The 14,963-nt window shown below is 34.6% G+C and overlaps 1 protein-coding gene across 1 annotated transcript in view; it reads right to left on the bottom strand.

The window, feature by feature from the left end:
• mmd (disintegrin and metalloproteinase domain-containing protein mind-meld) overlaps positions 1-14,963 on the bottom strand; it is a 1,174,763-nt gene that overhangs the window by 137,039 nt on the left and 1,022,761 nt on the right. The window contains exons 14-16 of the mRNA XM_069819516.1: positions 12,374-12,482; positions 9,095-9,214; positions 3,664-3,745 (exon numbers count right to left, since the gene is read on the bottom strand). Coding sequence (XP_069675617.1) covers positions 3,664-3,745; positions 9,095-9,214; positions 12,374-12,482 — 311 coding nt within the window. The remainder of the gene's footprint in view (positions 1-3,663; positions 3,746-9,094; positions 9,215-12,373; positions 12,483-14,963) is intronic.

Here is a 14,963-nt window from a genome sequence, read left to right on the forward strand (position 1 = left end):
TTGTCACTGAATGGTCATACTCTTGTACAAATATAGCACGCTGTACTGTGAACTTAATCTGGATTGTGGTAATGATGACAATGGCATTTGAATAAATGATGCCGAAATGAGGCTGAGGCAGGGGTGTAATCGTAAATAAAATAGTACCGGGGCACAAAGCGAAAAGTTTATTACTATTATTATTATTATTATTATTATTATTATTATTATTATTATTTATTAGTAATGCCGCTGCTTTTACACATGCTACTAATCTATCGGGTACAAATCATAAAAGATGCAAAATGATGATTAATAACAAATTAATAGAGCAGGTAAATAACTTCAATTATCTAGGATTCAACGTACAGTATCTTACTGTCAAAAGAACGATATAAACATAAAATTAAATAGATTTTATAACATGTGCGGAACAATAAGAAGAACGTTGAAAAATAAAACACTAAAATCCACACAGCTAAAATTTTATAAAACAATGGCAGTACCAATGCTGACATACGCCTGCGAAAATTGGACACTTAACAGATCAAATAAAAGAAGAACAGAGGTAGCTGAAATGAAGTTCTTACGTTCAGTAGCAGGCTATACATTATTAGACAAGAAATATAATGAGGAGAACAGAACAGAATTAAATATTTTTAACCTGACAAAAAGAATTCGAAGTCTAAGATCTAATTGGCTACAGCACATAGAAAGAATGCCACCTTACAGGCTTCCACTGATTTTACTCCACTACCAACCTAAAGGTAGAAGGAATGTTGGGCGTCCGATGACAAGGAGGAGAGACTCGATCTCTTGATGTGGAAACCGGCCTGAGGCCTAATTCCATGATGTAAAAGAAGAAGAAGAAGACTAATCTATAGGTATTGTAAAATATAAAGTTGAGTAAGAAGCAAGTAAGATAATAATAATTATTTTAAAAAGTAAAAATAAAGAAACAGGGTGCTCCCAGGTTACAGAAAAAAGTACCGGGGCACCACTCTGACTTGCCCTGGTTTGACTACAACCCTGGTCCGAGCTCCAATGCCGAATGTTACCCAGCAATTCTACTTCAATTACTTACTTACTTACAAATGGCTTTTAAGGAACCCGAAGGTTCATTGCCGCCCTCACATAAGCCCGCCAGCGGTCCCTATCCTGTGCAAGATTAATCCAGTCTCTATCATCATACCCCACCTCCCTCATAGCCATTTTAATATTATCCTCCCATCTACGTCTCGGCCTCCCTAAAGGTATTTTTCCTTCCGGTCTCCCAACTAACACTCTATATGCATTTCTGTTAGTTGAAGGAAAACCTCGGACAAAACCCCAATCAGGTAACTTGTCCCACAGGAGATCTGTCTGCTCGTTTCACAGTCAAACATGCTAACTGATACTCTAGAACTGTGGACAATACGTACACAATGAAAAAATAAATTCACTATGTCCTCTGAAGCCTATACACTGCTTAGCTAAGTACAGCAAAATTTCAACTTTATCAAATAATATAATACTGTCGATTTTCGTTAACCAGGTCCTAAGAGCATTGTGTGTACTAGAGAGCTGTGTCAACACTGATTCTGTAGGATGCTTCATATTTGTCCACTTCGTCATTTGTCACTAGCTGTAGGTTGAATTCTATTGCATATATATCAACATTTACACTACGGAGTAATATCCATAGTATTAGCAGGTTCTTCATTATTATTAGGCCTATTAATAGGTTTACTTCCACTTTGTTCTATACTTTTAAAAAGGAACAGATTTCTTGTGAACTCACTGTCTCATGAAGCGAACTGGATGAACTCTCTCTAGAAAACGTTTCAGGCTTGGCTCAATTCTTTCTTATCCACACTATAAAAAACATAAATCTCATAATGAATGACTGTAAATCCTACTTAGAAACATAACTTTTACGTAAACATTGATCTGCGTATTTTTTGCAGAATTAAGCTTTCTTCATACCTAATGCTAGATTTAAATTCTAACATAGCCCAAACATTGCAGTGCATTCATAATGCCTGCATACGTTTCATTTGCAACATCCGCAAATACGACCACATAACACCTTCCCTTGAAACGCTCCAATGGGTAAGATTACAGGACCGAAGATATATCTATTCACTAATTTTCCTATATCGCATCATCAATACTTCTTTGCCTAACTATTTCTCAGTGCGTTTTAATTTCTTGTCCTCATATCACAGCCTGGGTACTCGTTCTAAAAATGCCCCTTTATTATCTATGTCTTGCCATAAAACAGCTCACTGTTCTTCCTCTTTCACAGTATCAGCAATTCGTTTCTAGAACTCCATACCCAGCTCCCTCAGGAACTGTCGAACAATATTGCAATTTAAAAGTAAATTGTTTAAACACGTGACCAGTATTCATGTTTAATTCTCCTTTGTGTGTATGTGTGTGTGTGTATATATATATATATATATATATATATATATCTAATTTTCCTCAGTTTTGTATAATGATAATTTATTTGAATCTGTTATTCGTGTAATTTGTAATATTGGTTCACTTACCACTTGCATATTTATTGAATGTAACTTCTAGCCTTATATTATTTTGTAATTATTATTTAGTATGTTTGCATTAATTTACTGAACTTGTGCTTGTATGACTGTATACATTTTTTATTAGTGTTCTTTAAATATTAGTAGAATTGTATCAGCTTCTTTTGTTTCTGGCTAAGTGGAAGAGAAGGCCTGATGGCCTTTACTTCGCCAGAATAAATACATTATTATTATTATTATTATTATTATTATTATTATTATTATTATTATTAGTATTATTATTATTATTATTAATGCGAAGAGAGAGACAGTAGCCTATATCACCATGGCATTGCTCCCTACAACACTCCGTATCTCCGCCTATGTTGTTGTTGTTATTATTATTATTATTATTATTATTATTAATGCTAAGAGAGAGATAGTAGCCTATCACTATGGCATTGTTCCCCACAACCCTCCGTATCTCCGCCTATGTTGTTATTATTATTATTATTATTATTATTATTATTATTATTATTATTATTATTATTATTAATCCTAAGAGAGAGACAGTAGCCTATATCACCATGGCATTGCTCCCTACAACACTCCGTATCTCCGCCTATGTTGTTGTTGTTATTATTATTATTATTATTAATGCTAAGAGAGAGATAGTAGCCTATCACTATGGCATTGTTCCCCACAACCCTCCGTATCTCCGCCTATGTTGTTATTATTATTATTATTATTATTATTATTATTATTATTATTATTATTATTATTAATGCTAAGAGAGAGACAGTAGCCTATCACTATGGCATTGTTCCCCACAACCCTCCGTATCTCCGCCTATGTTGTTGTTGTTGTTATTATTATTATTATTATTATTATTATTATTATTATTATTATTATTATTATTACTACTACTACTACTACTATTATTGTTTCTGTTTCACCTATAACAAGGTATGTATTATTTCCAAGAATAAAGAACTCATTTTGCAGTTCAATAACAGGTTTCAAACTGAATGAACAGGTTTTCTGTAATGCATGTAAGTCTCTAAGTAAGTAGCAGAGAAACATAACAAAATGTGACAAATTAAAAAAATTCCGTACTTTCAATTGTGATCATAACATACATCAATAATAATAGAAAACATATTCTTGTTATGTTACGTACCAGATTATCTCCACAAGGAGTACCATCTCTAACCAGGCCCATATCCGGAATCTCGGGAGAATCTATTGTACCGCTCGTCGCCCTAGAGATAGCATGTCAACAAAGACAATTCAAGGTATACTAAGGTGTACACGAATGGTAAACAGTTGTGGCTTATTTTACATGAGGCTGCTTTCCAACAAATACAGAAAGTTTCAGAAACTTCTTGTTCAAACTGTTATCAGTTACATTCGTTGGAAGTACAGTGTCTACCAATATTCAGAAAAATCCCAGAATAATATCATACTACATAAATCTGCACAATTACATTTTTTAAGCTAAGAAAACGAAAAACAAACAAATTTAATATATTATTAATCTTATGTAATTATCAACAATCCGACAAATGTTCTCCTAGTAATTACCATCATAACAGGGAAATTAATTTAACTTTCCAATGCACCATTTTCTATTGCTGACTGAGTTTATACAGGAGTTGTTCATTAGAAATATCGTAACACGAGAAATATGCCTCTAACAAAGACTTCTCTTTCTGCAGGCAATTCACTGTTTTCTGCTGCAATAAAAATGTGAAACAAAAGTTGGTATCAACTTGAAACGCAAATAAATGTAATCACCATGTAGTAATGTATTAATGTTATGAAAATGAAGAATAATTTTGAAAAACAAATGTTTGTTTTTAATATATTCATCAAGAAATCTTCACCGAGAAAGACTTGTAGGAAGTTCCTGTAAATTTCAGTCCATGACAAGCCAACAATACTATTGGTGAAATTTCCTGCAATAATTGGATCATTGTAAATTAAAAATCGAAAAGAGAATGGTGTGTCTTGGCTGAGAAAACACAATAGTACATTATGCAACGCACCTATAATGGTAGTAATTAAGACGCGAGTATGTTTTTTTATGAAACGAGCAAGTTTCATACGACTTTTTATGTTCGACCATATTTCTAACTTGAAATTATTCATAAGTATTCATGTTATGGTTATCTAAGTTAGGAGCGGAACTGACCTTCTAAATTGTGAGATGTGCGCAGATGCGAAAGTATTGATTTTTTCCGAGGAACGAATGTCATTGACCTTGATATAATCTTGAGAATAACATGAACATTAATCTTGATATAACCTGGAAATTGATTTAGAATTGAAAAACTAGATGACAAATTGAATTTAATTGAATATTATTTACAATTAACGCTAATTATTATAGTAACAGAACATAACCTTCTGCGACAGTATTGGATTTCCAGCCTCCGTGACGTTTCGCTAGTTGTCTTTCGATTGCATATCAGAGAATAATCGATACTTGCGGTTTCATAATGCTAAAATGGTGATTTCTCATTGGCTGAACAACTGAACTATAATGAATAGGTGTACTTTAATGAGGTGCATTAAAGGGCTACTACCAGGTGTATAATTACTACATTTCGGCATGGTCGAGCATAAAACAAATTAACATTTAATGTGAAAAAATATACTGTTTTTAAGCACATTTTCAAAAGATATAGACGTATGAGAGAGATGGTTAACACGTTGACAATTTACTGTAACAGTGTACACTTTTATTTTCTGATTCTGAACTAGGTATCTATTTTATAGCAGATGGCTATTGTATGCAGCCATGCGACAGAAGACAGGTAGTAGTATTTTTAAAGAACATTCTGAAAGATCAAATTCCTTCATTACAACAGAATTTTACGTATTACACATAGTTACTGACACAATATTTATTGAAATATATAAAAGTGTTTGTTCAAATTATCTGTTACCACGGCATAAGGGTCAAGACTATGGAATTTGTTTTCTTTATCTGGATTAAGACTCCATTACATCTTTTCTTTAGAGGATAGGATGAAGCTGACATAATGAAAATATTTCTATACAATAATACTATGTATACAACGTTGTTCTATTACAATAAAACCCCTCTTAACTGAACCGAATTTGGCTCATCAGAAACAACATCGCGCAAAAAAAAAAAAAAAAAAAAACAGCCAATGTTTTGTTCATTCCAGCAACATTTTATTCATATCCTACAGCATGGCTACAAATTTAAGTGTCAATGCTACATCTGTTTTCCACCTCCATCCCCAAAACACTTGTTTTGTATAATTACCAGACGTGTACAGTCCCATTAAGTGAGACATTCTTTTTGTTCCCCCTCTCCTCCCACCTATTTGGGAATTACAGGATTATGGTGTATGCATTAGAGGTAAGTTCCCAATTTCTCATTCATTTTACTGTAATTGTGTTGCAGTTATAGCGTTATCGGTACGTCTTATTTTTTTGTTACGTGAGTGCAATGTCGAGTAAAATGATTATTACTGGATGTAAAATTGATGTGCAATTACAATATTAAATTCATTGAATTTTTTTTTGTAATTCACATGCTTAACGATCTCTTTTCCTTCCCATTTTTACCGAAAATATTTCTCACCGATTATCCGAAAAATCACGTTAACCGAAATGGCTCCACCACCTTTATTTCGAATAAATGGAGTTCTACTATAGTTTAAAGATCTATGTTTAGGATGTAGAGGGAAATGCTTGTAGTATATACAGTAACAATGACTTTATTGCACTGTTATAATATGTTTTTACCTACATTTCCTTCTCCTCCCTTTGTTAATCCGTTGTAATAACATGACATGAAATCATTCTGGGACAAATTTTAAATTACAAGAAAATATTTTTAACAACTATATTACCTCTTAGTAAACATTTGCTAATTTAAATGTGTTTAAGTAGTGGAAGAGATTTATAAATATTACTAGAAGGGTAATATAAATTCAGTTTCATCATCAGTAAAAAACGTATACTTGTACCTTATTTTTTTTTCAAGGAAAATGTTTAATTTTTCCATAACAAAAACAAAGAAAAATAATATTTTACGGGTTGATTACATTTCAGGTCAGAGTAGGAACTAAGGAAACTAAAAGGGAATAAAAAGAAACATCAATTGCAATAATGGTGTACAGTTAAAAACCAAAAACAAAAAACTGATGTCAATGAAATGAGAAATTTGGTGCCAAAAGTGCTATAATATATGAGATAACACGTTAATAATAAAAATACTCAATACTTCAGCGTAAAGATAACTATTTTTTTCCACATAGATAAAACAAATTTAAAAAATTTTTTAAGCACCAATATGTTTAAAAAAATCACGACTTTTGACTGTCCACCATTGATGTACAGCAGAAACTTGAGTGTTCTGTATTAAAAAAATTAAATTAGTTATGGTGGACTTGTAAAATATCCGACATGAAAATAAACTATGACAGAATTAACTGTAAACTACCAGTACCGGTATTATAAAACATAAAAAAATATATCTATAATCTTTTGTAGCATAACAAAGAATGACAATTATATGAATGATATGGCATTTAAAGAGCTGAATTGCATCATGTCAGATCAAGAATGGTGATGAGAAGCATTAAATAAAACATTCTTCCGTAACATGTGTGCTTTTATATGTTGTTGTTGTTTTCTAATGCCAGGCGTTTGACAATAAAGTCATTTGACCTCTTGCACTCCAATATTTTTCAAAGATATTATCATGACTAGCCACTGAAGCACAGATTTTGAGGTGTTCCGAATCCATTTCTTGGTTTGAGTTGCACGTGCTTTTATATTACAACACAATAATAACTACAATACTGAAAATGTTAAGTTATATTTTACCTTACACTCATATATGACGACAAAATATTAAAGAATAAAACTAACTTCGACGCAAATATAATTCTCATTTAATGTTTCTCTCAGGAACAATCTATATGCAACATTAGGGCAAAGGAAATTATGTTTAATAGAAAACGTAAAGAGAATAGATGAAAGCTGGTCCATAAAGTGAACACCAACAAGCAAAGGATTAGGTAATTACACATAGCAAGGTCAGAATAGACAGCAGTGCACTGCAAATCAGAATATACTGTATATACAAGAGTGACACCTATACATAAAGTGTTACAAGTCCCTTTCTCTTGAATGGAACCAGAATAAAATAAATCCACCAATCCATTGAAAATATCAGTAGTATGGAGTAGTAGAAATTGGATATGATCACTGGGAGAGCTGTAAACCCACCCAACCCACCTCAAATACGTACCTTACTTATATACAAAAATCGTCGTGTGTGAATAAAGAATATGGCCATATTTCGTTAATGTTACGTAATATGAAGCAGAGACTGTAGTGGGTTTCAGTGTCGCTAACATAGTAATAATACTACACACCTAATCTAACCTAACCTCTCACATAATACTACACACCTAATCAAACCTAACCTAACCTTTTTTAAAAATTTAAAAGGAATGTTGGTCCGACAAGTTAACATGTAAATGAAAATAAGTATCATAAATCCTGCAATAACTGTCTATTTTTAACCTAATGAGTAGTACAAGAATTACATTACGTTATACACATAAAATATATGACTAGTGCTTTCGCCAATTGGATGGCATCATAATATGCTAATTAGACCTGAAGATGCCATCCAATTGGCGAAAGCACTAGTCATATATTTTATGTGATTATCCTAATGTAATTCTTGTACTACTCATTAGGTTAAAAATAGACAGTTATTGAAGGATTTATAATACTTATTTTCATTTACTAACCTAACCTGTCACATAATACACACCTAATCTAACCTTACCTAACCTGTCACACAATACTACACACCAGTAGTAACATTCCTCACGTTCAGTATCATTTCGTTTACATATATTGCCATACCTGCTACTCATGTCGGTTGTCATTTAGTGGAAGTGGATCATGATTGCAGGAAGAAAATATGGCGACTTTCATAATAATTACATTTAGTTCGTTCATTGTATGTTTTGTGAAATATTAAATGTGTTAATGTAGTGATAATTCTATAATATATATAGTACAATAAGAATTGAAATGTGTTGTGGCTGTGATAAAAGTGTTGAAAATTGTCGCTGTAATACAAGTGTTGAAAATTGTTTTATAGCACCACATCGGCAGTGATAAAAGTGTGCAATATTCATTCAGTGGCCAATGAATACTCTACCTTGTCCATGACCTATTTTAAGACTAATGCATAACAATGCAATTCCACTATCATTAAGGGTTTAAGTTTAATATGGTTGCAGTTTAAAATTGCATGAAAGTTAAAACATTAATTTTACAAAAAATACAGGTCTATTGGTTCTGAAGAGATTCTGGGAAAAAGAAATATGAAACAGTAGGCTAAACATAAAGGATTTTCAGACATCAATACAGCATTACTACCTTATAAGACAGCAAATATGTTCCATGGAAAATAGGTCTCAGGAATTACGAATCAATGTAATCATTACTCTTGGTGATGCAATTTAGCAACTGATGATCAAGTTTCCACTGTACTTTCACAGCCTCATGATGAGTCCCTGAGACTTAGTCATTAAGTCACTTACTTGCACTCGTACTCTACTCCTTTGATTGAGATTATTGTTCTTGAGTAGAGTTGGTCCATTCCGGCTACTATTGGATACCTGTTTCCCAGTTGACATTGCAATGACCCACAGCGTACATTTCTACAAACAAACATTAATGCAACTTCAATATATTGCTTACTAAAAGTCTATTTTTCATCTTCAAAGCAAAATGGAACTAGAGTTTCGTATTATTAGTCAGTGGTCGGCAGGTCTGTGCTCCATGACGTCATTCCTAAGAGCAGTTTTACTTCCTTATAAAAGAATTGGCAGCTGGTGCTCTGGGTTGGCAGAGTAGTACTGATATGCATCAGGTGAATACTACAGTGGCGGCCTGTACTTAATACATCTGCATTAATACGAGGGTTGGGGCGTAAGTCATGGTAACTATTTTTTTTTGTGAGAATACCAGCATGGGTGGAAAATGTGAAATATACAGATGAAAGGACAAGGAATGAACGAAATGTACGGACATTTAACAATATGCCAACATTTTGCTCCTCATGTATATTATAGTCAATTTAAGCACAGAAACTTAATCATAAACAAAAGCAAGAAAAGTCTTTTGCATTCAATATTTTCTAATGTTAATAGAAGAAAAAAAAGGTCAGACAAGTTTGTGGTGGGGGGGGGGGGCAGCATAACTCCGCCTATGGACACTTGCCTGGGGAAAGCTTCTATAGAAGTTAGGGTTAAACGCGCGTTGAGCGGATTCCGCCGATTTTGGAATAGATACCGATACACTTAGGTTAGGTTAGGTTAGGTTAGTTTAGGCTTTTATTATCCCGTCAAGATGAAGGTGAAAGCGATTGAGTGTGATTTTTTGTTTTCTATGTTGGCAGTTCAAGTACGTCGGTGTCTATTCCAAAATCGGCGGAATCCGCTCAACGCTCGTTTCATCCACAACTTCACTAATTCTGCCGAACAATAATGTGCATGCCGCCATGGAACTGCACTTGTTTGCCGCTGTGTGACTGTAACTCAATTGCTCCACTTCACGTGCTCAGCAAGAGTGAACATGCTTTAACGTCACGAACTCATAACCTGTCGACCACTATATTAGTCAGAAGTCTCGTACACCCTTCTTTCATTAATTATGTAGTACGCAATCCAGGGTTAATAAATATAATATTTATTGAATTTTAGTGCATATGCATGAAAATATATGAAGCAATGTCAATATACTTTTAGTAGGTTATTTTACGACGTTTTAACAACACCTTAAGTCATTTAGCATCTGAATGAGATGAAGGTGTTGTCGGTGAAACGAGTTCGGGGTCCAGCACCGAAAGTTACCCAGCATTTGCTTGTATTAGGTTGAGGGAAAACTCCGGAAGAAACCTCAACCAGGTAACTTGCTCCGACCGGGAATCGAAGCCGGGCCACCTGGTTTCGTGGCAGATGCACTAACCGTTACTCCACAGGTGTGGACATCTCGGGACTGGGTTATCTGTCACAAACCTTGGCCTGCCACTTAGTTGATCCCTCCTCAAAACCTCTCTAACCTTGTCGCAAACATTGGCAAGTTGCTATTTCAGATAAAGCGACGCTTACCTGTATTCAAGTTTCACCTATCTCATGTTACATTGTTAGGTTAGGTTGGGTCACGTCATAGTTACGTCAGCGTTTTGTTTAGACTACTTATTTAATTGCTGTGGCCGGAAAACTCTTGCAGAATACACAGTATCACAAGAAGGTAGCCTACTGCAGGTTTGCTTTATCATTATAATAGATCGTGGATGTTAATGTTAACGACGCTCGCAACTGCCGAGGTTATGTCAGCGTCGCCGGTGTGCCGGAATTTTGTCCTTTTACATGCCAGTAAATCTAATGACATGAGCCTGTCACATTTAAGCACACTTAAATGCCATCGATCTGGCCCGGAATCGAACCTGCAACCTCGGGCATAGAAGGCCAACGCTATACCAAGTACCAACTGCATCATCCAACAGTGTTGCCAACACATAAATTGTATCCCCGTCTAACACCTGGAAATCCGTCAGAATCCGTCAAAATTAAAAAAAGTAACACCCACTCAATATATCTACATTCAAATAAAAGCACATATTAACGCAACTTCCTTAACAATCTTGATTAAAATAATAATAATTCATCCACATCATCTGTCTCTAGTTCTGCAGTTGATGTGCTTCGTTGGTCTACGCTCCCCCCAAAATTAAACAATTACAAATGACAGCAGCTAAAAAAGCCAAAGGACGATGTAAATGGTAATTTCCGTCAGAAAATCCGTCACCCGTCAAAGCCATTCTTTTCCCGTCTGCTACATTGAAATTCCGTCAATTTTGACGGAATTTCCGTCCAGTTGGCAACAGTGTCAATCAGGCCGACTAGTTCGTGTATTCTCGTACATTGTATAAATTGAAATGTAGGCCTAATAAAAAATATAGTTAAAATGCAGGATGCACAACAATTACGTCACGAGTGAAAATGTTACAACATTAAAAATAAGTCTTTTTTTTTTTAAAGAAAAATGAGGCTACCCGTTACCATTCTTTGAAACTCACACTGGAGACGTCTGCTACGGACTGCCACCATTGTTTAGTGTTCACAGTATTTCCAGATTCAAACAACTGAATGAAGTTCGGCAACTTCTAAATTTCTATCATGAGAGTCGTCTTGCTTTCTATTCTATCACTATTGCAGTTAACTAGCAATCAGTGCGGGAATCTCAGAACACCCAGAGCGAAACCAGAAAGTTGCTTCAGAAAATGTTCGCATTTTTTACGATCCTTCTGGAACCTGCGCTAGTCTCAATCAGGAGCACATTTACACACGAGACAATCCCGGGCGTTTCAATGACTGTTGTGTAGTTTTAATTTCTTCGCTTTCCAAGCTCATCTCATATCATGAATACACTTACTTTTCGAGCTACCTTCTTAACAATTTCTTGGGAAAATGTTGTAGCTTCTATCCTTTATAATCTAACTTTTCTTCAATTAGGACACAAATTTATGAGTCTTCTTTTTAATGTACATCCCTTTCTCTCATTTGTACACTTAATTCTGGACTGTGGTCAAGGGCGCCCACAGGAAGTAGCCAGTGGCTACCACTGAGATTTTTATTTTTACGCGTTTTTTTTTTTAATTTTCTTTACGTGCACGATACATGTTTTCTCAAACCCTCGGTAAACAATTGAACAAAAATTAGTGCTTTAAACTATGAATGCGTGCACAAGGTAATTTAGATTTCAGAACTGGCTTTGTACATAAATATTTATGCAAAGTACTTGACAATACTTACTCAGGATCACATTTGGTATATTGTCCATTGCTATCCATCCCACAGTGTCCGTTTATAGAACCTTTGGAGTTGAATTGGTCAAAACATTGCTTATCGCCAGCAATACCCCCTGAAATAACAATATCATACGATTGATATAAATGTAAGAAAAAGCTGTAAAGTTAAAATTTGAAACTTATAAGGCCTTAATATGAACAAGAACTCTGTTTTTATGTTGATAGTAATATGATGGAATTTTTTGGTTTTGAACATAGGCGCCGACTTTTTTTTTTAATATTGCGAGTGTGGGGGGGGGGGCAGAACTTCGCACAAAAGACCGAGAGACCTTTAATTTCTGTTTTTTTTAATTCTCTTACATATTTTACAGAAAATAACATCGTCTGATTTTTTATATAATACCCATGGAAATTGCGTACCCCAACGTGGTTGAAAACTAAGGTCCTTTCATTGATCTTTGCAGCAATAGTTTCACTACCACTACTACAATCCAATTTATCACTCTTTTCGTAATTTGCAGTTTTATTTTGAACAGTTTTCTTTATTAAGAATTAATAAATTCAATAGCTACGTTATCACAAGCTTTGATAGTTATCACTTAACAAGGGCACACCTGCAATTATGACCATAAAGGTAAGCGTTCACTACATCGTATCGCACTCATCGGTCGAATCGCACGGATCGGAAAGAGACTATCTTTGCTGTAATTGTTATGTAACCGCGTTCACTACATCGTATCGGACGCATCGCCTCTCGGCAAATCCGTCCGCGTTTCTCGGATGGGCAACTTTTCCGATGCGTGCGATCATGGCCTTCTTTAATAAATCAATTTTAATTGGTCAACTGTTACTATTAGCCTATGTTGTGCCATGTTCAGTGTCGCGCCAAAATTGCAGACGGAAAACTTAAAATTGCGAAGAATTATATAACTTGAGGCATTCCCATTACAGTAATCAAGCCGTTTCTTGCAAATATATTATGTAACCATAATATTTCTTTCGTTTCTTCCTCTTCAATTAAGACGCATGAAGCAATTACAAATTCTTATTCGCTAACAGACGTAATTAATAGACCTAATCTCAACTCCTTTGCTTTCAGTAATGTCAATATCGTACGACGTCATGTTTTAAACAGCTGATAGGGAATCCGATGAGGCGATGAGGTGGAGCCGTTACAGTGAACGCACTGCACTTAAAATATCCGTTGCGTGCGATTCGTACGAGGAGTGCGATACGATGTAGTGAACGCTTACCTTAACAAGACGATTACGAAAACTGAATATTGATAAGGTTACTTTTAAATTTCATAACAAATTTAATTGTTTATGAAACAATATTGAATATTAAGAATAATTCGTAAACTGGTTTAGGCAAAAAAAAAGTCAAATACACTGTTAATTCCGTATTATTATTTCTGCTTAATAATAGGCCTACTTATGACCGTTACTATTCGATCGCAGTAGTCGATACATTTGAAATGAACTGAAAAAAAAGTGGATCTTAGGAAAAAAAAAAATGGAATCACTGTTGCCTCATGTGTGGGTATTCACCTACCTCAAATACAAGAGGAAGTAGTGAACGCTTACCTTAACAAGACGATTACGAAAACTGAATATTGATAAGGTTACTTTTAAATTTCATAACAAATTTAATTGTTTATGAAACAATGTTGAATATTAAGAATAATTCGTAAACTGGTTTAGGCAAAAAAAAAAAGTCAAATACACTGTTAATTCCGTATTATTATTTCTGCTTAATAATAGGCCTAGTTATGACCGTTACTCTTCGATCGCAGTAGTCGATACATTTGAAATGAACTGAAAAAAAAAAGTGGATCTTAGACCAAAAAAAAAAAAAATGAATCACTGTTGTTGCCTCATGTGTGGGTATTCACCTACCTCAAATACAAGAGGAAAGATACGAAGGGGGCAATGCGAGTTGCGTCACTAACATGATCATTGCGACAGCTGATCCTTCTATGGATTTCAAATAACTATTTTTGGATTGTGTCCTAGTTACGTTAAGACTTACTTTCTCTTTCAAACAAATTAATTACTTTTGTTTTTAAAACGAGAAATCTCTCTTCGAACTATTCTAACGGACGAGGCCCCTCGGTTAATTTTACTGGGGGGTGATGACGTCGCTGGCTTTATAAGTTAAGGGCGCAGAAAGTGCCTTGCCCCGATAAGTCGGCGCCTATGGTTTCTAAATCATGTACAGAAATTTAATTTCTTGGATGTTCATCTTGACGATTGAAGCTATAAATAGTTCCGAAATGTAGATTGAATTAAATTCCTACACAGGTTTACAAAACCCCACAACTTCAAAATAAAACATATTTTTTAGCCAAATTGTGTCGGAGATATACAGAGTGTTTCTAAATTAGACCGACAAATTTTTAGATCGGATAGATAACCTTATTTCAAACATTTTTCGTTAAGGAACCCATGGGTTCGGACGCTTCATTTCAGTGCAAGAGGAGTCACAAAATTTGTTTACTCCATCAGCGCAGTATCATTATTCGACCTGGTTTCTTTATTCCCTAAGCTCGGTATCACGCATTAACCGAATATGATTACTACCTATGGTTGACG

The sequence above is a fragment of the Periplaneta americana genome, chromosome 1 (assembly GCF_040183065.1).
Source record: "Periplaneta americana isolate PAMFEO1 chromosome 1, P.americana_PAMFEO1_priV1, whole genome shotgun sequence".
NCBI lineage: Eukaryota > Metazoa > Arthropoda > Insecta > Blattodea > Blattidae > Periplaneta > Periplaneta americana.